Raw genomic sequence first — 23,815 nt, forward strand, 5'->3', positions numbered from 1 at the left:
TCCATAAAGATGACCAAAACCAAAGTAAACCCACTGCATTGAGTCAGTTCCTCCTTACAGGGATCTGCTAGAACAGAATAGAACTGCTTCATAGAATGCCCAAGGCTGCAGATCTGTAAAGAGGCAGACTACCAACCTCCCAAGGAACAAGTGATGGGTTCAAACCACTGACCTTCCTGTTGGCAACAAGCACTTTACCTCTGTGCCACCACCAGGGTTCCTTTCAGTAATAATTACAGACTTGGACATCCTATGGGACAGTTCAACTCTGTTCTATAGAGTTGCTAAGTCGGAATTCCCTCAATGACAATGGGTGGTCTGTGGACCTCTTGTAATAAAATTTCCTTTTTCCTTACGTTACTTTTACTTGGACTTTCTTTACCTTGCAACAAAGCTACAATAGGATAGCAGAGGATATGGACCAAAGCAATTCACAGAGGGGAAACCCAGATGGCCAATGAGTGTGATAAGATGCTCTACTGCATAGACAGAGAATGTAGATTTAAATAAGATACCATCTCACACCCATCAGGTTGGCAAAAATAAAAAGCCTGACAAGAGCAAATGTTGGCACGGATGTGGTCAAACAGGATGCTTGTAAACACGCTGGCAGGGAGACTAGTTTGGCAGTACTCCTCAAGTTGAAAATGTGCCTGCATTGCTACCTCAGCTTCCTGCTCCCAGGTATATATTCTAAAGGTGGGTTTGCACCCATGCACCAGGGGATGAGTATCAGGTATCCATAGCAGCCCTGGTTAAAACAGCAGCAGCAGGAGCAACAGCAACAGAAAAATGGAAACAGCCTGAATGTCCGTCAGCAGAGGAACGGATAAACTGTGGCATATTCACATGACAAAATACTAAACAGAAGTTAAAATGAACAAACCAAAGCCATATGTATCAACGTGGTTCCATTGTGAAAAACATGTTGAGTGAGAAAAGTCAGAGACAAAACCATACACACAGTACGATGGTGATTCAATAAATCTTTAAAACACAGAAATCACTACTATCTGCTGTTTTATGAATACTTAAATATGTAATATAGATATATAAAGTTAGAAAAGATGCATTCCAAATTGGAATGTGTAGCAGAACAGAACATGGCCTTTGAAGTGGGAATGATGAGGCTGGGGACAAAGATAAAGATCAAAGGGATTTCAGCTCAGCTCCAACTCTACAGTTCTATTTCTTATATATGAAAGTTCCTGAAGCAAAAAATGACAAAATGCTAGCATTGGCAGTCTGTTTGTTACGTGACTTGCTAAGCTTTTCTTGTTTATTATTATTTTTTAATTTATCAAGAGGTAAGAAGAGTTCTCTGAAGCCAAACAAACCTGAAGTGGCAGGATGTATCATGAGTCCCCCACCCCCAAGGCCACCTGAAGTTCAGTGTGGACTGTGGGAGATGTGAGGTGCCATGCCAGTCTGGTGGAACCAGTCATGGGGGTCCCCTGACCCGGGGAGGTGGTGGCAGAGTGTGACTCTCCTAGACACCCATTGCGCAAGACTTAGAGGCCGAAAGATAAATAGAAACCATCAAACAAAAGAATTTATTAGCAGTTGGAGAGGGCAGTAGGAAGAGTTTTTCGAATCTGTCAATGACAAAACATATTACCCAATCTTTCCAGTTAGTTGTGTGTGTTTGTGTGTGTGTGTATGTATTTTGACTTCCCTGCATATCACTGCTACCATTGCAAAATACATACTTACAGTCCCTCTAAGCCCAGCTAAATATAGGCCTTCTTTTAAAGCAACTGATGATTTGGAGAAATCTGCCCCACCTCTTCCCCCCACAACACACACACACACACACACACACACACACAATTTGACTCTTCCTCCTGTTTCCTGATGCTCCAAGATGCATTTGAAGTTTCCCAGTGGCTCTGAAGGGACTGTGAAGAGTGAGTAACAGAGGGGGACAGAGCAGAAGACAAAAGCAGTTTGGCAATGTCTCAGTATACCCAGTGGATCCTTCTCCCTGTGTGTGTGGGGTGGTGGGGGAGCTTGAGGCACAAAGAGGCAGGAGTGAAACCCCCCCTTAAGAGGTGGAAAAGGGAGTCACCTTCACTCCAGGGATGATCCCAAAAGATTTGGAGGACCTGGGGGGTGGGGGTGGGGGGAGAATAGAGAAAAGTCCAAAGCCTGTGATGCAAACACAGATGTTTGTTCTCACTCACATCTGTCCACATACATGCCCAGATACACATACAAGAACAGGCAACATTCCAAATTCCTAGTTGGTGTCAGGAGCTGTTCTAAGTCCTTTATGCATTTAAAATTCCTTTATTCCTCAAACAACTCTATGGTGGTGGTGGTGGTGGTGGTTGTGTCGATTCCAACTCAAAGCCACATCTTTCTCCCATGGAGTGGCTGGTAGATTTCAACTGCAGACCCTGTAGTTTGCAGCCCAACTTGTAACCCACTATACTACCACAGCTCCCCTATGAGGTTGGTCCATTATCTCCATTTTACAAATGAGGGAATTATCCAAGTCTAGGTGTCAGGACTTGGGGTTGGGCAGGTTGGGAATTCTCTCAAAGTTGGTCTGGCTTCAAAGCCCATGTTTTGTTCTGCTACATACACCGAGTCAGGGAGACTCAGGATCATTCATTCTTAGCTGACTCACTCAGATATTCACATTAAGTTTTTTGAGGAAACTGAGGTTTGCTATTAAGTGCTAGTGAGTCGATTCTGACTCATAGCAACCTGATTGATGCATAATAGAATGAAATGCTGCCCGGTCCTGTACCATCCTCACAATCACTAAGCTTGAGCCTACTGCTGCTGCCACTGTGCCAATCCATCTCGTTGGGGTTCTTCCTTTTTTTCACTGATCTTCCTCTTTACCAAACACAATGTCCTTCTCCAGGGACTGGTCCCTCCTGACAATGTGTCCGGAGTATGAGAAATGAAGTCTTGCCATCCTGGCTTCCAAGGAACATTCTGGTTGTTATTTCTTCCAACAAAGATTCATTTGTTCTTCTAGCAGTCCCTGGTTGTGGTTGTTAAGTGCCATTGAGTCAGTTCCGACCCAAAGCGACCCTGTGTAGAGTTTCCAAGGAGCAGCTGGTGAGCTTTACTTTGAATGGTACTGTTTCAGTATGCAATATTCTGGTGCTGACAGTGTTATACTGCTATTCATGAGGTTTTCAGTGGCTAAACATTTGGAAGCAGTCTGCCTCTTTCCAAGTCTATAAGCTCAGCTGAAACCTGTTTATCATAGGTGCCCCTGCTGGCATTCAGTAACATGCAAGTCACCACAGTTCAACAAACTGCAGACTAGTGGTGGAATTGAGGTTTACAGAGGGGAAATGACTTGCCCAAGGTCACTCAGCAAAAGGGTGGAGCTAGGACTCAATCCTACAATTTTCCTTTTTTCTCTACTGACTAAATCACTTCCTTCTCCAGGTCTGTCTTCCTTATTCCCCTGAGCAGAGGTCAGTCAAGGGTCACCAAAGACATCCTGAATTTGAGTTCTCCTGCAAGTTAGCAGTGCATACTCATGAACCCCCTTCCGACATCTGAGCTGATGCCCAGACCCAGAAGAGGACAGAGGAGAGAGGTTGGGGTGGGACTACTGGTCACCACAGCAAGATCAAAGTGCAGGTTCTGCGCTGCCTTTTGCTCAGACTGACAGCCACATAAATGCCACTCTGAGGCTGCCTCAAGTCCCCAGGGCTGGAAAGAGAAGCCAGACTTGGCACCTAGACTGGGCCTGAGCCCAGGGTGCTGAAGGCTTGAGGCTTATCACAAATCAGGCCATTCTCCCCGGCCCCCCAGCCTTCATCATTGCCTCTGTACTACACCTAGTGTTGGAAATGAGCGGGCTTCCAAAGGAGCTCTCAAAGGATTCTTCCCAGAAGGCCTCCAGTGAGCGTGTGGGAAAATAAGGGGACTTTACTAGGAGGAGAGCTGAGGGCAGTTCTCTGCTTATAGAAGACTCGGGCTTTGGCAAGAGTTGGTGGCACAGGAGGGCAGCCCTGGTGGCACAATTTGCTCTCAACTACTAACCTCGTGTGGCACTGTGGGTTAATGCCCTGGGCTGCAAAATCAGTTTGAATCTCAAGGTTGGTGGTTCAAACTCATCAGCCACTCCTTGGAAACCCTATACAGGGTCACTATGGGTTGGAACCAACTCGACTGCACTTAACAATTAACCTAAAGGTTGGAGGTTGTGATCCACCAGCAACCTATGAGACTATGAGAAGGTGGCTGGGGGTGGGGGTGGGGGGAGCCTGACAATCTTACTTCCATAAAATTGAAACAAAGAAAACCCTATGGAGTCCTCTGCTGTAACATATGGGGTTGCAATGAGTCAAAATTGACTCCACCGTAACGTTGGTTTGGTTTTGGCTTGGAGGTACAGGCGCCTTCTTCTTCACCCACGTCACTTCTCTGGCCTTCATATGACCCTCTCAGAAGCACAGAGAGGATAAGTGACTAGTTCCCATCACACAGCTAATAGTGAGTCCTGGCAGATTTCAGTCCTCAGTCCTGGCAGTCGGCCTCCTGGATGAGCCTGAGTGAAAAGGAAGAACTTCCACCCAAAGACAAAAAACAGACAACTTGGCCATCAAAGCCAACAGAGAAAGGGTAGTCAAATTACGCTGGGGCACTACATTGGCAGAAACAGGTGAGGGTTACAGCAGAAGAAAGGAAACTTAGGTCTAAACCCTTCAATTTGGATGGTAATTCTCCCAAAAGTACTTCCCCTCTCATCAAGTGTGATTACTGCCCTAGGAAGGCAGGGAGGGGATGGAGATTACATCTCATTCTCCACCTATCTCAAAGGCCAGCCAATTTGGTGCCTGGTCCTGGAGAAGCCCTTATTATCTTTCCTAAGAGGGGAATTCTGGCTGGGAGTGTTGCTAAACTAACCAGGAGTCTAAGAAATAATAATTCTACGCAGTCACCCAAATTCGGAGCCAGCTCCACCCTCTTGCAGTTCATCCTTGGAAGCTTCAGGACAGGTTTCCCAATACTTCCAATTCATTCCAAGCTGTTGCAGGAGATGTTTTGGGGGGTCCCACGGTCTCTGGGCTTGCCATCTGCTTCTTAGCAGTTCCTCCCACCCTCAGAAGCCGGGGGCTTCCCCACCTGGCCAGAGGCGTGGGCACGGACCCCTTGGGCTGGGACCAGTTATGATGAGTCACCACAAAGGGTGTGGGAGATTCTGGGCAGAACACCCAGGGGCCTGTGCCCTCCTCCAACCCACACGAGAGCTTCTGAGGACACTCGGCCCACCCCACCCCCAAATGACTGAGATTTCTCTTCTTATTCAACCTCCCTAATGGGACTGTGGGGCCACAGAAGGGGCTTTCCAGTCCCAACCTTGAACTTGGAAACGGAACTCCCAAAGCTTATTCTTATAAGAGGGCTTTCAAGAAGGGGTTAAGAAGGAGGGGAGCCAGAGGGCTTCTTCACCCTACCTATCCGCAAAAGCAAAATTGGGGAAGGCACAATTTACTGGTCAGCTGAGTAAAGAAACGGCAGATGACTTTGGTAAGCCTGGATTCATTTCCGGCTCTCCCGGCACAGAACCCAAAACGTCCCTCCCCCTTACCACTAGCCTCTGGATCAAGCCCTGTGGTTCCTGGCCCCTCCCCATCCCAATATCCAGAGTTCCCAGGCGGCTTCCGTGCACCCCACCCCCACCCCGTACCGAGCTCCTATGCACGTGCTAAAGGGTTAATACCCTCTATAAATCCCACACAGTCCCTACGTTGGTAGGGTGTTAAGGCTCCCTTCACCAGTCTTTCCAGGCCAGGGGGGCAAGTGTGGGAGATTGGGAAGAGGATGGAGAGGAAGAGGGCGGGGGAGGAGGCCGAGGCCGCAGGAAAGCCTGAGATGTAGGAAGCAGCTGGGAGTGGGGGAGAGGCTTTGTGCCTAAGTTGCTCTCTGGGTCCTAGGGCCCATTCTGTTCATCAGTATCCGGGATCTGTGGAGCAAAGCAGAGGTGCTAGGGTAGCGTAGACCTACACCCTCCGCACCACACACTAGCCCCCTCCAAGGGGTCAGCTTGGGAGGGGTGGAGGGCAGTCTGGCCCCCTGTTGTCTGGGTGTATAGGCGGGGGTGGGTAGGGTGTGAGGGAGCATCAAAACAGCTTTCTGGGTTGCTAGGTCAGGGGATATGTAGATCTCTATCACCTCCTTGTCTCCACCATCACCCTCCCCTTCACGCAGTGTGGCTAGAACTCTTTAGATTAGAGACCCAAGTTAAGAGTTCTCACTGGGGAAACTTTGGCCTCTAGAATAACCCCTCCGAATCTCCTGTAGGTGCAGGAAAATGGGGATTCTGACCCCTCTGTTCCAGACTGGGGTGCAGAGCAGATAGGTGACCTCCTAGGACCCCCTTTGGGTGATGGGGTCACCTCCTTTCTCCATTTCCCCCTCCCCAAAGTCAGCAACACAGTGCCAAGGTTTCAAACATTACAGAGTGCCAACACTACGGCTTTAAGAAGATTCGCTTGGAGGAAAGTGGTAAAATGTAGATTCCCCGGCCTCCATCTGCACCTCTGATTCACAAAGTTTAAGGGAAGGCCGGGAACTTGGCTTATTTGGTGTGATGCTGTAGGATAAGCACTGGACTACTAACTGTAGGGTTGGCGGTTCAAACCCACCAGCTGCTCTTCGGAAACTCTATAGGGTCACAACCTATTCCATTGCACTCAACAACTGGCGATTTTTATAATGATGGCCTTGAATTACACTAGGGAGCCAATCCTGAAAATCTGGAAGAAACTTTGTCTTTGCCTCTATCCCCCGATTCTCCCTTCACGTTTGGAAGTAGAGGGGTCCGCACTAAAACCACTATGGCTACATTGCCCTAGCCCTAATATTTATGTGGGTTGTGATGAACCATAGCCACAGGCTCAAAGGAAGGGTGGAAGAGGATTGGTCAGGTTTTGGGATCAGCGGAAGGCTCTGGGCAAACTACCGGCAGGGGAGGGGATTCATTAGGGCGGAGGGGAAGGGGTGGGCTCACAGACTCCGGCTCCGGAAATCTGGTCCCTTTAGGACCCAGAGATGCCAGTACCCCAGCGGCGGCGGCGAGAAGGGCAGCCGCTCGGTCTCCGGCAGCTTCGGCTTGGGCAGAGCGAGAGAAAGACCGGAGCTTGGGGCGCGGGGGGGAGGGAGGGAGGGTGGGAGGCGCGGCAGCGGAGCGGCCCGGGCCCGCTGAGCAGCCATGGGCGCCGGGGTGCCCGGCCCCTCAAGACCCAAGGCTCCTGGCCAGGGTGGGGGACGCCCGGGTTGCCAGCCTTGCTGACACCGCCTCGGACGATGTGAGCCGGCGCCGCCGCCACTGCTTCGCGGGCAGGGCGCGCGGTCCCACCGGCCCGGCCGCCGCTTTTCTATTTTGGGGTGGGGGCGTCGGTACCAGGCCGATTGGGCTTTTTAAGAGGATCTGACTGTCTTTGGCAGCTTAATTGGGGGAAGGCGGCCCACTAGGACGCTCGGAGATTTTTTTTTTTTTAAGCAGGCTTAACTGTTTTTTGGCAGCTTGATTTTGGGGGGAGCCTAAAAAAGGCCCCTCGGGGTTTCTTGGGGGGGGGAGGGGGACTGTGGTCCCGACTTGGCGAGCCGCCTACTGGAGGGGGGGAACGGGGAGCCTGGGGATGCAAACCAGGCTCCCCCCACCATGATGAAGACGGAGCCACGGGGGCCTGGAGGTCCCCTCCGGAGCGCCTCCCCACACCGCAGCGCCTATGAGGCGGGCATCCAGGCGCTGAAGCCACCCGATGCGTCCGGGCCCGACGAAGCACCCAAGACTGCCCACCACAAGAAATATGGCTCCAACGTTCACCGCATCAAAAGTATGTTCCTGCAGATGGGCACGACGGCAGGGCCGCCGGGTGAGGCGGGGGTCGGCACGGTCCCAACCGAGGCCCCACGGGCTCCCGAGCGTGGCGTGCGCCTGTCGCTGCCCCGGGCCAGCAGCCTGAACGAGAACGTAGACCACAGTGCCCTACTCAAGCTGGGCACCAGCGTGTCCGAACGCGTGAGCCGCTTCGACTCCAAGCCCGCGCCCTCCTCACAGCCAGTGCCGCCGCCGCACCCACCGTCCCGGCTGCAGGAGACGCGGAAGCTGTTTGAACGGAGCGTCCCCGCGGCTGCAGGCGGCGACAAGGAGGCCGCGGCGCGGCGGCTGCTGAGGCAGGAGCGCGCTAGCCTGCAGGACCGGAAGCTGGACGTCGTGGTGCGCTTCAACGGCAGTACAGAGGCTCTAGACAAGCTGGACGCGGACGCCGTGTCGCCGACGGTCAGTCAGCTCAGCGCCGTCTTTGAGAAGGCCGATTTGAGGACCGGCCTCCACCGTGGGTCCGGGCCTCCTCGGGCCGCGGCCGCCGGGGCCCCTCAGGTCAACTCCAAGCTGGTCAGTAAGCGGTCCCGGGTGTTCCAGCCACCACCACCGCCACCCGCCCCGTCGGGAGATGCCCCAGCTGAGAAAGAGCGTGGCCCTGGAGGGCAGCAGCCCCCGCAACACCGGGTGGCCCCCACCCGGCCACCCCCCAAGCCTCGGGAGGTGCGCAAGATTAAACCGGTCGAGGTGGAGGAGAGCGGGGAGTCGGAGGCGGAGGTGGCGCCTGGGGAAGTGATCCAGGCCGAGGTGACGGTTCACGCGGCCCTGGAGAATGGGAGCACCGTGGCAACCAGAGCCAGCCCCGTGCCGGAGGAGCAGAAGGCCCAAGCGGCCCCTGAGGAGGAGGCGGCTGCAGCGGCTGTAACAGATAAGGGGGTGGGCAATGGCCGGGCTCTGGACTTGGCCCCAGAGGAAGCGGATGAGTCCAAAAAGGAGGACTTCTCTGAAGCGGATTTGGTGGACGTGAGCGCTTACAGTGGGCTTGGGGAGGACTCTGGGGGCAGTGCCCTGGAGGAAGAGGACGAAGAGGACGAGGAGGATGGGGAGCCTCCCTATGAGCCCGAGTCAGGGTGCATGGAGATCCCCGGCCTTTCTGAAGAAGAAGACCCGGTCCCCAGCCGCAAGATCCATTTCAGCACAGCGCCCATCCAAGTGAGTGAACCCCGCCCCAGACCGCCCCCACACCTCCCCTGCCACGTGCATGCTGCCACCCCCGGCCTTCCAGCTGAGTTTGGCAGGCTGAGTCAGCCCCTGCCACCCAGCCCCCTTCCCAGAAGTTACTAGTCACCCTGTGGGGGGCGTGGGGGAGTTCCAGCTGCTTGTCAGAGGGGACTGATTTCAGGCCACAGACTGGGGTGGCCTGCCTGGACCTGCCTTCAGGTTCCCCTGTGTGTTGCCCACCCAGCTCTCCCACTACCTCTCATCAGCCCCACTGAGGTCCTGCTTTTTCTACTTGCCCAGACATTTCTTCCCCCCCCCACCCCCCCGAAGCTGGGGCTGCAGATACAGGTCTGGGTGGGGGAAGGGGGTGTGTGCACCCATGTCCTCAGGAGAGCCCTCCTGGCGTTTTCCTCGCCTACTCTGGGTGCGTGGAGAGCAGGGGGGCAGGGGAGCTTTAGAAACTCTCCTTGCTTTCCTCCCACCAGCAAGAGCTGCATAGAGTGGAGGAGGTTGAACAGAGGCAGGAGACAGGAATGGGGTGCCAGGAGCTTCCCCAAACCAATATCCAGGGCAGGCAGTCCCTCTGTCCTCTCTGTAGCCCTCACCCTAACTTTGCAGAAGTGAAAGAAGGAAGCAGGTCTGTCAGGGTACACTGAGTTGTGACCATGTGACTAGGGTTGGGAAGAGGGCCTCTGCTGGGACTCCGCCTCCTGGGGGTCAGTACTGGGCCCCCTACCACAGGGAAGGGTACTTTGTGTGCCCCTCGAGGGCATTAGACCTTGTCTAGTGCAGAGGAGGGGTTGGGGAGCCCCCCTGTGAGTCTGAGGGTGCCTGGCAGTGGTTGCCGAACCTTGGACCATGACTACTCAACAGGACACTCCCATAACTTTGCCCAGGCAAGCCCTGTGTGTTTTTGCTGCATTCCCTGGGTGCCCCAAAAGAGGGCTTTGCGCTCCTGTTTGCCCCAACCCTGCCTCTACTATTGATGGTTGGTTTATGAACTGTGCTGGTACTTGCAGGATGCTTAAAACAGCAAGGAGAAGCTGAGGGGGTGTGTGAAAAATCCCTTGGGGGAACTAAAAACCCCAACACACTTCCCCTCAGCCCTATACTCTACGCTTTGGCTGGCATACTCAGCCTAGAGGGCTCTTTCTCACCCCAGGCTCAGCTCTGTCCAGCCTCTAGCCTCTAACTGGCCCAGGGGATGTCCAAGCACAGGACTTTCCTTGACCCCCTTCCAGGGATTCACTCCTCCCCACTAGCCTCTCCACCCCCACCCACATCTGTTTTCTTGTAGTTTCCATAACTGCTCATGGGCATGGAAGCCTGCCCAAGTTTCCGCTTACCTGCTCCCGAGAGTCTCTCAACCTTAGCCCCTCAGTGCCTTCCCTAGCCCACTCCAGCCAGAGGCCTGGAAGGTTAAAAGTGGGTGGCCACTCCTCTCCCAGCCAGCCCCTTTCCTACTCCAAGAGTTCTTGTCCCTTTCCCCTGCCACTTCCTACTCCAGTCTGGGATCCTGGAGGGGCTTGGGGATTCCATTGTTTCTAGGGACACTGAGGAGGGGCTGGGGACCACTGAGAGAGAAACTGGAAACCTCCAGCCTGTGACAATTTCTTGAGCAGACTGCTCCCCTTAGAGATGGAGTTTGGTCTTTTGATCCTGGGCCTCTGTCTATATTTGACACATTATCCTGATTTTTGGATAAAAAATAGCACATGATTTGGAACAGTGCTTCCCAACTCCCTGGTGACTCTGATGCTTGGCCAAGCGGGTGAGTCCATGATACGTACGCACAATGGGCTTAGTGGGCCTGACTTTTGACCTTGGTGGAGGTTCCTTACTCCCCAGCCTGTAGCATTGGCTCCCAGTTTTCTTCCCCCCCTAGCCCCCAGCTTGCATTGATACCAAGCCAGGGTGTGTGTGTGCCCCACAGATGACCCAATTGTTACTTTTCTGGAGTTGGAGGCTTTGGCTGAGGACTGAGAACCTAAATCTAGTTCGTCACCTTGGGCAGTGGGACTAGGCTCAGACAGAGCCCTCTTAGAGGCTGGGCACATCATGGTGGGCACCCTGAGGAGGGGTGAAGGGTGGTCTGTGACTTGAGACCCAGGCCTCCTTCAGGGAGTAGGATTTGACAGGTGAGCAGAGTGCTTGGTGGTCATGGTGTATGTGTCTGTGTCTAGTGGTGTCTGTGTGATTGGTGGAGGGATTTGGTTAACCTAGGAGATCACAAAGACTGAGAGATGAGGGGACCCTTTTGGCTGAAGCAAGGGGTGAGTGTCATGAGACTCAAATGTAAACCTAGTCCAGAGAGAGTTTAGGGCACCCAGGTTCTCAAGGGCCTGTCCCATGGCCTGGGGCACAGATACGATAGAGACAAAGTCACCAGTAACCTACCTGCCAGAACCTAGCTGAATGTAGATTTATCCTTCCTTACCCGGCTGGCTAGCCTATGTGACCTTGGACAAGAGCCCTGGCATCTCTGGACTAGGTGCCAATGGGCAGTCCCTTCCTTCAGGGACATTGGGAGCAGGCAGACCAGAGAGCCTCTGCCCACATGTCAGAAGGAAGGTTCATGGATTGACAGTATGCTTTAAAGAGCTGAGCCAGAATTGCTCCGATGCTGTGAAGTTGAGGGCACTGAATCCAGTGACCACAGAGGCCAATCCCGGTCATGCTTGTAATCCCGCCAGCCCTGCTGACGGGAGAGGGTCTCTGTGTGTGTGTGTGTGTGTGTGCTCTGACAGTAGGGCTCAAACATGGGCTGAGACACCAAGTGCTCTGGCTGACAGAACTACCCAGGGCCCTGGAAGGTAACAGTGTTCCACTAAGGAGCCCAGTGCTGCTTTAGGCCCAGCTGATGGGGAGCTGCTCCCCACCCCTCCTCGCCCCCGCTTGGCTTCAAGTGGTGCCAACCTGTCTCTGCAGGCAGTGAAGCATGAACACATGATGGTGCCCTAAACAGTGCTCATTAACCTCCCACTGGGGCACCCCTGCCTGGGCCCAGGATTGAGCACTCCCACCAGGCCCCTGCCCTACCCACTCTGTAATACAGGGGAATATAGGAGTAGGGCATTCCTCTTTTTTGCTGCGTGACACAGGAACTAGGAGATACGAGAGGACTGGAGTGGAGTACAGAGTCAACCAGGCAGAGCTAGCTGGTTTGGGCCCCACAGGGTTCATTGTGAACAGTGGACAGTGTCTGGGTCTCTGTCTGAGGGTGGGGGTTGGAGTAAAGGCATAACCCAGGGAGACAGGCCTGGCCTGCAGGGAAGGCCATGGGGAGAATGAGTTCTTTCTCAGCCCTACCACCTGAAGGACACACACACACAGTGTGGGGTGGGGGGTGGGGGGACTGCCGTTCTTTGTGGAGGCAGAGTTGGTCCTTCCTGCCCTACCCCCAACATCTGACTCCAGGTTCAGAGCTGGGCCCCAGATGCCTCTGTCTCTTCCATCGCTGTTCCCTGGCCCCCTCCCCACGTCTCACACCAGCTCTCCCCCTATCCCCATCTGGCATCCTCCAGCATCTTCTCCGTCCTCCTCCCCCTCCTCCTCTTCCCTGCTCAGTCTGTTCCTTTCTCTCTCTCTCTCTGCCATCGCCTATGTCTGTGTCCAGCTCACTTCCATCAGACTCTCTGGATGTTTAGCTCTCACATTCTCTCTGGCCTAGGTGTCTGGACTTCACAGGCTGACCATTTCTCCAGGATCACCCTATCTTTCCCTTTACATGGACCCTACTCTTGTGGGTCAGGCCTGGGAGAAGGATGATAGTATAGATCAGGCAAGGCTGGCTCCCTTTGTCTCAGGTCCCTCTCCAGAACTGGAAAGGCCTTTACTGAGGACCGGCTCACAGAGCTAGGGTTATCACACCTGTCTGGGATGTGCGGGGGAGGCACATGGCAGAAGGGGAGCAGGGCATGGGGTGGGTAGCTAGGCCTGCTCTCCAAAGCTTCTCTGAGAAGCTCCCCTGCCCCTCCTCCCCATTGCAGGTGTTCAGCACTTACTCCAACGAGGACTATGATCGTCGCAATGAGGATGTGGATCCCATGGCGGCCTCCGCTGAGTATGAGCTAGAAAAGCGGGTAGAGAGGTTGGAACTGTTCCCTGTGGAGCTGGAGAAAGGTGAGAGGCCCAAAGACCAGGCTGGTGGGCACAGAGGGGGTTGGCCAGGGCCTCCTCTCTGGCATCAGCTTTGCCTTGTACCTTGGGGACTTCCACAGATATTTGTGACTTAAGGAGCTCTGGTAGCATAGTGGTTACGAATCGGGCTGTGAACCTCGAAGTTAGCAGTTCGAAACTACCAGCTGTTCCAAGGGAGAAAGATGAGGCTTTCTGCTCCCATAAAGAGTTACAGCCTCATAAACTCTGTACTGATCGCTATGAGTTGGAATCGACTCCACGGCACATCACCGCCACCACCACCTCTGTCCTGGCCCCTTGGCAGCCTTCTCCTGCCCTTCCCCTGCTAATACCTCACAGTCACACATGGTCTTCAATCCCCAGTACAAGCTTGCACCTGCCACCAACCATCATGGAACATTTTTAACTCAGTTAACAAATAATCTTGGGAGCATTTATGCACCTTGTCCTTGGGATACAACGAGGGGCAAAGACAGGCAGGCTTTTGGCCTCAGGGAGAGACTGATGGAGGAAGCAGACACTGATCAAGAAGTCTTTACCATATTGTCTGACTGGTGCTGGGAAGAGAAGCCAGGGCTGCTATAAAGGCATTAAGCAAGAGACCTAAGCAGACTGGGCGTGGAATGCCCCTTAAAGTGATTTTGAGTTGTGCTCCTAGGAGGCCTTAGGAAGACATGAATATGTGGAAGAGGAGAGGAGGGAAGAGAGACCCATGCGGGGGAAACTGCACTTAGCAAGGCCCCACAGAAGGACAACGCGTGGGATTACGTGGGTCATGATAGTGAGGGGAAAACAAGACCTCAGGGACCAAGTGAAGGACGTTGGTTTTTCTAAGTTGGAACTGGAAGCTTTTGGGAGGTGTGGCCACCATCCCTTCTTCCCCTCGCAGCCATACAGCCCACTGAGTCCATCCCAGCCCCACAGCCTCACTTGTCTACACCGACAGCCTCTGGCCCTGTAGAAGAATATTGTAGAAAGACGGCTCCGGCTCTGCGTGGGGAGTGGGTAGAGGGCACAGGTAGATGGAGAGAGATCAATGGAGGGATGAGTAGTATGGGAGGTGGACTCAGAACCAACAGGGTCTGGTGGTTGTTTGGTTCAGGCAGGTCTGAGAGGAAGAGGGAGGAATCCAGATGACGCCCAGGCTTGGCAGCTGGTGGATGGTGCTGCCATTCTGGGTGAGGGAGTGGTGGATGAGCCCATTTGTGGGGGAAGATCATGAGTTTGGACTTCAGAGGCTCATGAAATGGCCAGGCAAGGGCAGGTGTATACTGGGGGATGGGCCTTAGGAGAGGAAATCAGGAGGTCTGTGGTCATTGAAGCTGTATGGATGAGATTGCTTAGAGGCTGAAAAGGAAAGAAAAAAAGCTTACGATCAAAGCCCATCACAGCCACCCTCCTCCCACCCACCCACAGCACAGCCACACAGCCCACCACCCCCGTTCCCATCGTGGCCATTTAACCCACCTACTCCCTCCACAGTGGCAACCCCCACAACAAAACTACCACCATCCTATCCTGACCGCCCAGCCCACCAACTCCATGTCAACCATACACTCTCACCTGTATACACAACAGCTCTGACCCCACTGCCCATCAGTTCTCTGGTGTGACAGAGAACTACCCTAGTTGACTTGACCAAGAGAGGATGGATAGAACCTTGTCCCTTCCTCAGCAGTGGGACATCCCCAGAGCGTGGGAGCTACTTCCCCTATGTGGGCCTGTGCCCTGGAGAGGGAGGGAGCATCTCATCCCATCCTCTGCAAGCCCTGGTCTAGAACTCCTCAACTGTTCTCCCTTCCCTATCGCTGGTATCTGATTGTCCCTCTGCTCCACAGACTCCGAAGGCCTGGGCATCAGCATTATCGGCATGGGAGCCGGAGCAGACATGGGTCTGGAGAAGCTAGGCATCTTCGTCAAGACTGTGACTGAGGGTGGTGCAGCCCACCGGGATGGCAGGTACCATCTCCCACTGCTCAGTCCCCATCCCTGTTCAGTCCCCTTGCCTCCCTCCATTAACAGCCATCTGTGGGATACGCCACTGAGCCTGGGAATGGGTCATTCATCACCTAGGAGACTTGTGTGCTTTGTATGTGGAGTTCGTTGTTCATGAAGCCCCTGGGGATACACTCGTGCCCTCATGGCGTTTGCATGGATGGTGAGGATGGAACTTTAGCTGCTGAGTGTCATGGTTTTGAGAGGCTTGGAGGCTGCATCCCTGGTGGAGCACAGCTGAACATTGGTTTTTTATTTAACATTGAGTCCCGTCACTGTGCCGGTGCCCTGTGGGGAGGACCCTGCCCTGGGGAAGTGTGCAGTGTAGTGAGGTCGACAGACATTACAGAAGTGGACAAAGAAAACAACGACATGGAACAAACAGCCAGGTTGCCATGAGGGCGCATAGCAGAAGGACTTGGCCTTTCTGGGTGTCAGGACAGCTTCCTGGAGGCAGTGACCTCTGAGCTGAGATCTGTAGGGTGAACAGGAGTGAGTGAGTTTGAAGGAGTGGGATGGGGACGAGGTCTGAAGAGGGGAGTCAGAGCAGGCAGGTAGGACTGGAGCAGAGGAGTCAGGGGAGCCAGGTGTGTTGTGTGACTGGAAAGCAGGGGGTGCTGTGAGGTGGGACAGGTAGGCATGGTTGTGAGCATGTGTTTTGCCCCTTTGGCTGGAAAGGGCTGAGCACTGTGGGCACAGATGCAGTTCTGGAGTCCTGGGCAGCCTGGTGACCCCTGAGGCTCTTCCACTGTGTGGGTTGTGTGTGCGGTGGGGTGGTAGGCATGATAGGCAGGAACAAGGCTTTAGGGCACCCCTAGGTTTGTTGGAGTTGGGGGCTAACACCCAGGGTACCTGGTGGTAATATCATTTGATCCCAGACCTCCTGCACATAACAGAGGTAAGCCTGTACCTCTGTAAGATCAGGACAGCTTTGGGATAGTGTTGGAAGAGGTAGAGTTGCCTCCTTCAGGGCCTCTGCCTGTTGTAACCCAGGTAGCATGCATGGGGTGGGTGTTGGGCAGGACAAGGGAAAGGTGATAGTCATGTCCTTCACTTTATGGGGACAAAGCTCCCAATTTGAACTTTCCAGAACCTTTTGCCATTGTTGCCTGCTGGTGACTTGGAGCGTGTGTGACATGGTGCACGTGATGTTTTGTCCATGTGCTGGTGCCCACATGGGAGTGTGGGGTGTGCTGCTTACAATAGGCCATTTCCTGTGTTTCTGCAGAGGGGGGAGGGGGAGGGAACCCTGAAAGAAGGCTTGCAGCTCCAAGGGAGGTACACGTGGAGGAAGGAGAGGGTCAGAGATCCCCCACCCTACTTCAGCTCCCCCATCTGGCTGGACAGGGCCACCCCAATTTCTCTGCCTGTGTGGAGAGCAAAAGCTTTAGTTTCCATGATTGGAGTGTTTTGGAGAATGTGTACCTGTATTTGGGGGAGGTGACCCCATTGGGCAGAGTGTGTGACACTTACCACCAGCATGTGGGAGTTTCTGTGGACTCAGGTTTTTGTTAGAAGGTATGTATATGAGGCCTGTGTGTCGTGAGGGGTCATAGCACTGTGTCTGGTGTAATGGAGGAGGAGACCAGGTAATTGTGACAGGAAGTGTGTCTGCCTCCACTTCCCTTGTTTTCACTGCCCACATGGGTGGGCCTGGCTGACAACTGGCCTCCTGGCCTCATGCATTGTATGCAGTTGGATCAAGCACCAGACCCCTGTGGGGATGAGCCAATGTTTCTGATGGGAGACCACCTGTACTCCAGCACCATGGTTTCCCTGTAACCCCTTAATGGCTGTTACTTCCCTTAGGATCCAGGTGAACGATCTCCTGGTGGAGGTGGATGGAACCAGTCTGGTGGGAGTGACTCAGAGTTTTGCAGCCTCCGTGCTCCGGAATACCAAGGGCCGAGTGCGGTGAGGCCGGGGGCGGGCGAGGAGAGGGAGCAGGCAGGAGGCTCAGCCCCAACTGGCTAATCTACTCATCTGCCCACATCCAGTCAGTGTTCTGGTTCAGCCTGACGCACGGTTCCACTGACCTCCAGCTGGAAGGAATTGCTCTCCCGTAATTCTTTGCCCCAGTCCTGCCTTCCCATCCTAGTGCTGATGCTGCTGACCAGCAGCCGTCTGGTGTCAAGGCAGGCCTAACTTCCACCACCCGCTCTAAACAGTCCACTTGAGTATCCTGTACATGATGATGACATCCCTCCCCACTTGCCTGTCCACAGTTCATTTGATGGAAGAACTGAGCTGTGCAGGGACACTGTCACCCACAGAACGTCCCTTCACATCATCAGCCCTATGTAATCCTGGGAGCACCCTCTCCTCCTGGGCCTGTAAATTGAGGGGAGTGGATTAGACACTCCTTGTGTCCATTCAGGGATTACCCATCCCCTCCAAGAGGGGGTACTGCCCCCAGGAAAGGGTGGTGGAGAGAAACAGGATGTGGGTGGCCATGGGGAGGAGGGGCTGTTGTCTGCAGGTTCTAGTTCCTCTCCATCCTAATCTCCAGTCACCATCTTCCCGCCCTTTCCTGAAGCTCAGAGGCTTGGAACATACCCAAGAAACACCTCAACATCCCAACCCTGCTGGCGTGGGTCATCCCCGCCATTCCCCTGCATCTGGGAATGAGCTCCTATCCTGGATGCTCCTGGCTAAATTATGGCCACAGCAGCCCAGCCTGAAGTTTAGCTGACACTTTCTTTCCCTCAAACTGACTAGGAAGGTTGGTGGGCCTTCTTGTCTCCCCTGGGAAGGACACCCAGTAGGGGCCTCAGCTTCTACATTCATTATTAGTAATCTCAGCCTCAGGACAAAGCCCTCTCATTTCACTTCCCCTGGGAGGGCCTGCAAGGATCCTTGGTGACACAATGGGTTAAGTGAGACTGTTCACCAAAAGGTTGAATGTTCAAACCCACCAGCTGCTTCATGGGAGAAAGATGTGGTAGTCAGCTTCAGTAAAGATTGACAGCCCTGGACACTCTATGGGACTGTTTTCTACTCTGTCCTCATAAGGTTCCTGTGAGTCAGCGTCAGTGGGTTTGAGTTTGGGGTGGGTCTGGGTTTGGAGGGGAGCATCAATTGGAAGGCAGGAAGATGATGCCAGTACTCCACCAGGTTTATGATTGGCCGGGAGCGGCCGGGAGAGCAAAGTGAAGTGGCCCAGCTAATTCAACAGACCCTGGAACAGGAACGGTGGCAGCGGGAGATGATGGAGCAGAGATACTCCCAGTATGGGGAGGATGATGAAGAGGTAAGGGCTTCAGATCTGATTGCAAGTGTGGTTGCCCCCTGGTGGCCAGATGATGTACCGCAACCACCCTCTGCCCCTCTCCCAAGCTGTATAAACACGTCCAAAGAGCCTTTCCCTTACCTAAAGGAGCCCCCAGTTTGAGAAAGATACGCACAGCCTTCCCTCAAAGAAACCTTAGTCTGTTGTAGGAGTCCCTACAAGGAAAACTCAGTTCCCTCAAGGTACCCCCTTCTGAGGAGAAAGCACAGCTCCAGATCTGGGGGAACCTAATCTGAGGAGAGAGATGGTTCCAGACCTCAGAGTACCCCAAGTGTGAGGGTGAATGTGCAGGCTGTTTCTTCAGGCATCCCCAGTTCTATGGGAGAAACTACTCCTGCCACCAGGGAGCTCCCAGGCTGCTGGGGAAAGACACCAACCATGGCTCTGGTGGAAGCCAGACTGATGGGGAAGGCAAGGGCAGACTGCCACCTGCGTGAGTCCTGGTCCATGAGGTGGGTTGGGTCTACAGCCTTGCATCTCCCTTCGCAGACGGGAGAATACGCCACTGATGAGGATGAGGAGCTGAGTCCCACATTCCCGGGGGGCGAGATGGCCATCGAGGTGTTCGAGCTCGCGGAGAACGAGGATGCATTGTCCCCTGTGGACATGGAGCCTGAGAAGCTGGTGCACAAGTTCAAGGAGGTTGGACCAGGGGGCCGGTGTGCCTGGGGTAGGGAGGAGAGGATAGCCTCCTGCCCTTGTGCACGCCTGCCCCAGTCAGCTGATGGCCTGTCCTTCTGACCCCATAGCTCCAGATCAAGCATGCTGTGACTGAGGCAGAGATCCAGCAGCTGAAAAGAAAGGTAAGTGGGGTGTGTGTGTGTGTGTGTGTGTGTGTGTGTGTGTGTTGGGGAGTAGGGCTGAGGGCTACCCACTCCGCACACCTTTACATGTTGGCACTCTTATATCACCTACTGGCACACACAGACCAAGCCACTCAGGTAAGGGCTGAGAGCTCTGGATCCATCAGCTCTGCTGCTCACTGGCTGCTCCCTGTCTCCATGTCCACATCTGTAAAATGAGGTAGTAACAGCGCCGACGCCATGGAACTGTTGTGAGGGTTCAATGAGAAAATACACGTCAAGTTCTTAGCACAGGACAAGCCCTGCTGTTGGCTATTCTGCTGAAGTTCTACTGAGTCCACTCTCTATGTCTAAGTGTTCATACTGTCCCACACCCGTCCTCTACATAGGCTTGTGATGAATACAAACGGCCCAGCCATGCACTGCTGGCACATACAAACGTGGACACACAGAACCACACTCACCCAGGACCTGCATTTCTGTGACGGTGTCATCATGTGGTGTGACACACAGTGCCTCAGCCCGGATTCTAGACCCACTCTACTGTCAGGCCTGGCCGTCACGCAGACCCCTGGTCTCAGGAAGAGCACATGCACACTGCCGCCTGAGCAAGCAGCTCATGGTGACATCACCAGACGGTGACACACACATGACATACATGGACACGTGTGTGTGGCCTGCACAGACACCCACACAAGATGTTCACAGGCGTGCAGATACACAGACTGCATATGAGAAATGTTCATTGGGCCCCTGCTGGCGTCTGGACACTGGACTTGGGGCTACCTGGTACGTGTGCGTGTACACTCACACACATGGCTCTACGCCCACCATGCACATACAGAGGGGAGAGCGCTGCTGACAGGGGAATGAGCTCCAGCTTGGAGGCAAGATTTGGGCAGTGAGGCGCCCTGCCCAGCTGTGGCAGATGTTCTGTGTGGAAGGATGGAAAGCAGGGCTGAATGCCCACGGGGCTGTGGCTTAAAGGGTCCTGATTCTCCCTGAGGACTTTGGGCTTGTGAAAGGTAAGGGCCTGTGTGACCATGTGGGAGTTTTCAGAGGGTCACTGCCTGGGAAGGCCATGAGGGTGGGCAGGACTTGGAGTCCTGGGCAGTGTCCAGGCAGAGGTGGCCCAGACCACCCAGAGGACAGACAGAGGGAAAGGGCAGGGAAGGGTAAGTTAGAGCTGCATTTCAGAGGTCCACTTGACAGACTCTGTTCTTGGATGTAGGCAGAGCATGAAGGGGAGAAGCAAGTCTAAGGGTGCTTCATGCAATCACTTTATAAACATTTATTGGGGAACTTGTAGCTGCCAGGTACTGTGATGGACAAACGACTTGGTCCCTGTCCTTGGTGGACAGTTTAGTCTGCACACCAGTGGCAGTATGGTTCCAGATGGAGCTGGGGCTTTGCAGAAGAGGACAAATAGGATTACTGACTCCTAGGGCCCTGGAACCCAATCCAGCTAGAGGTGGGGGTAGGGCTGTGCTGTCAGAGGGAGTCCCAGGAAGCTTCCCTGGGGGAGTGAGACACTGAGCAGCAAGCTGAAGCTGAGCCAGTGGGAAATGACTAGGCTAGGACTAGGGGGTAGGTGGATGGGAGTATTACAGAGAGGGGAGCAGCACGTGCCATGGCCCTGGGGTGAGTTTAAAGCTCTGCAGGGAAACCTGTGTGGCTGGGACCAGAGAGCAAATGAATCTGGACTGGCAGGCAGGGATGTGAGGCTGAGTGCTGGGGTATCTGTGAGATGGCTGGGTGTGTGAGTGTAGGGGCTCCATTATGGGGCTTGGGGCCTATCAGGCTGGGAGACCAGGCTGGCATGGGAGCATGATTGGGCTAGAGCTTAGGAGTTGCTCAGAGGGCACAGAGGTGGTATAGGATGTAGGACCCCAGACCCCACTGCAGGGCAGTGAGTATAGAGAGAACAGAAGATCTAGGTCTGCACTGGGGTGGCCTGGAAGCTGGGAGAGGGGCCAGGAATGGATTGTTCAGGAGCAGGGACTGGTCAGAGGGGACAAGGAGCACAGAGATCCTCAGCTGCCCTGCTCTTTCACTTTTCCTGTGAGCTTGGCAAGGCAGGTATCACTCCCATTTTACAAAAGGGAGGCCTGAGGCTTGAGACCAAGCTTGTCTTCCTCTCTTAAGTCCCTGGCTGCAATACCTGTGACCCTGGCTGGGAATTCTGAGCCTGAGGTCCTGTCTCTTTCCTCTCTGGGCCTCAGTCCTCAGGCTCAGCCACACAGAGTTAGTAGTTGGGGCAGGATGGGGGTGCTCTTGGTTCCCTGTGGCCCCAGCAATGTGGGCTGTTTCCATCCTTGTCCTCTCTTAGCTGCAGAGCCTTGAGCAGGAGAAGGGCCGGTGGCGGACGGAGAAGGCACAGCTGGAGCAGAGTGTGGAGGAGAACAAGGAGCGCATGGAGAAGCTGGAGGGCTATTGGGGGGAGGCCCAGAGCCTGTGCCAGGCCGTGGATGAACACCTGCGCGAGACTCAGGCCCAGTACCAGGCCCTGGAGCGCAAGTACAGCAAGGCCAAGCGTCTCATCAAGGACTACCAGCAGAAGTACAAGACTGGGAGTGGGACTGGAGGGGGGGTGGGGATCCTGGGAGGATTGAAAGGCCTTTGGTGGTAGCCACTCCTCACCCCAAATTAAATAGGGAGCAAGGAGCCTAGAAGGTGGAAGGCCCCATGGTAGAGGTACGGGATGCCTGGGTCCAGAATGACTTGGGTGCCAGAGCCAACACAGGGCCAGGCCCAAAAAGCTTTGGGAAGACTCCTGACCCAAGAGTAGGGAAAGGGCAGAGCTGCCCAGGCAAGACTGAGGACACAGAGACTCCCTGGACAGAGGCCAGACACACACCCTGCCCACCATTTCTCTCCAGGGAGATCGAGTTCCTGAAAAAGGAGACTGCCCAGCGTCGGGTTCTGGAAGAGTCGGAGCTGGCTAGGAAGGAGGAAATGGACAAGCTCCTGGACAAGGTAGGCCCAGGGCTCCCCTGGGGGCAGGGCCCTGTGGAAAGAGCCACAGGTAAGCCCCATCTATTACCTGCCTGTGGGTACTGGAGGGAGGGGGCAGAGTCCTGCTGCTGGCTTAGAGTTCAGGGTCATGTCATCATTAGGAGGCAGAGAGGTTAGAGCCTGTGCCTGGCCCAGGCCTTGACCCCTCCCGCTCTTATTTTCCAGATCTCAGAACTGGAAGGAAACCTGCAAACACTGAGGAATTCCAATTCTACTTAACAGGAATCATTCCCTGACTGGACACTAATGAATCCTTTCCCATTGTCTTCCCTCCCCTGTCCTCAATACTCTGCCCCACCCCTTACCAGCCTGGGGACAGGTGCCCCAACTCCCCCCACCCTTCCCCCCACCTCCCCCAGCTTCAGGGACCAGAGGGCCCACACCACAGGCCCCTTTAAGGTGGTTCGGGCAGACCAGACCAAGGTGGCTGGAAGGGCAGCCTCCTTCCTGTCTTGAGAGGGAGGAGGCACAGAGACAGGAATGCAGAGGGCTGGCCTGGGTGGTGAATGGGCACAAGGAACCTGCAGACCAAACTGCCAGACTTTACAATCTCCAGCCTTTGTCTCTGGACTGGAACAGGGTTGAGGGCTCCCCCAGCATCTTGACAACTGGAGGCTGCTCCCTGCCACTGGGCTCCTGGGCCTCTTGACTCAAGATTTACCTTCTTGGCCCTTTCCTCTCTACTTTCCCCCCAATCATTGTGCTGTCTCTATTGCATTCTGACCCTCCTGCTTGGGGGGGTTTGCCTCGACACCCTCACCTGTCTCTGTTCCCCTTCCAGGAGGGGTAGGGTCTACCCCAAGACATCCTCACCTGGCTCTGTTCCCCTTCCAGGAGGGGTAGGGTCTACCCCAAGCCCGGAGGCTGGGCCTGCACTGATGTCTCACTTAGCCTTTGGGGAAGAGGGAGTCTGGGACACCTGGTCCCCAGCTCCCCCTTTTCCAGGGGCTTCAGCCCTGTTTCTCCTTGTGCCTCCCCTCCCCCAGGTGCCAAATAGCCATAACCTCCTCTTGAAACTCTTTTGGGACCTCTCTGGGGCCCGGGGTTCCCTGGCCAGAGCTGGGAATGCCAGGGAGGAGAGTGGATCAGCTTAGGGGCCTGGCTGCAAAGGTCCTGGTTAGGCAAGGGGACCATTTCTCACCAGAGAGCCAGGCCCTGCCTTGCCCAGGGAGACACCTGGAAGCCTTGTACTAAGGTGGCAGAGATTCAGCCTCACCCCACGTCCACCCCACCCATTTTCCAATGTTTGACTGGAGGGCAAAATTTTACTAATCTTTTTGGAGACCAGGGCTGCCTTGTTGGCAGCCTGCTTTCTAAGTGAAATCCACTCCGTTTTCCCACTTTGACCCCAAATTGGGGCTTGGACCAAGGGAGGTGAGACCCGCCCCCCAGGTCCCCTCCCCTTTCAGAATCCATCATCTCTCATTTTGCCCCTTTTTCCTGTCCCATACCTGGATTTTTGTTCATTTTTTAAAAACATACAACCCCATCTGCTTTGACTTATCCTGCCCCCTGTAAATATACCATGCCATCAATCAGTATTTC

At 54.4% G+C, this 23,815-nt stretch overlaps 1 protein-coding gene across 1 annotated transcript; it reads left to right on the forward strand.

Moving 5' to 3' along the window:
* The first annotated feature begins 7,645 nt into the window (after positions 1 to 7,645).
* On the forward strand, positions 7,646 to 22,489 carry PPP1R9B (protein phosphatase 1, regulatory subunit 9B). The gene is made up of 10 exons (XM_006832469.1): positions 7,646 to 9,019; positions 13,018 to 13,150; positions 15,007 to 15,127; positions 16,973 to 17,077; positions 18,278 to 18,413; positions 18,942 to 19,094; positions 19,202 to 19,255; positions 21,585 to 21,814; positions 22,135 to 22,231; positions 22,436 to 22,489. Exons 1-10 carry the CDS (start codon positions 7,646 to 7,648, stop codon positions 22,487 to 22,489), a joined length of 2,457 nt encoding a protein of 818 aa, XP_006832532.1.
* The last annotated feature ends 1,326 nt before the right edge of the window (positions 22,490 to 23,815 follow it).

This window comes from Chrysochloris asiatica, unplaced genomic scaffold, assembly GCF_000296735.1.
Source record: "Chrysochloris asiatica unplaced genomic scaffold, ChrAsi1.0 scaffold00007, whole genome shotgun sequence".
Classification (NCBI taxonomy): Eukaryota; Metazoa; Chordata; class Mammalia; order Afrosoricida; family Chrysochloridae; genus Chrysochloris; species Chrysochloris asiatica.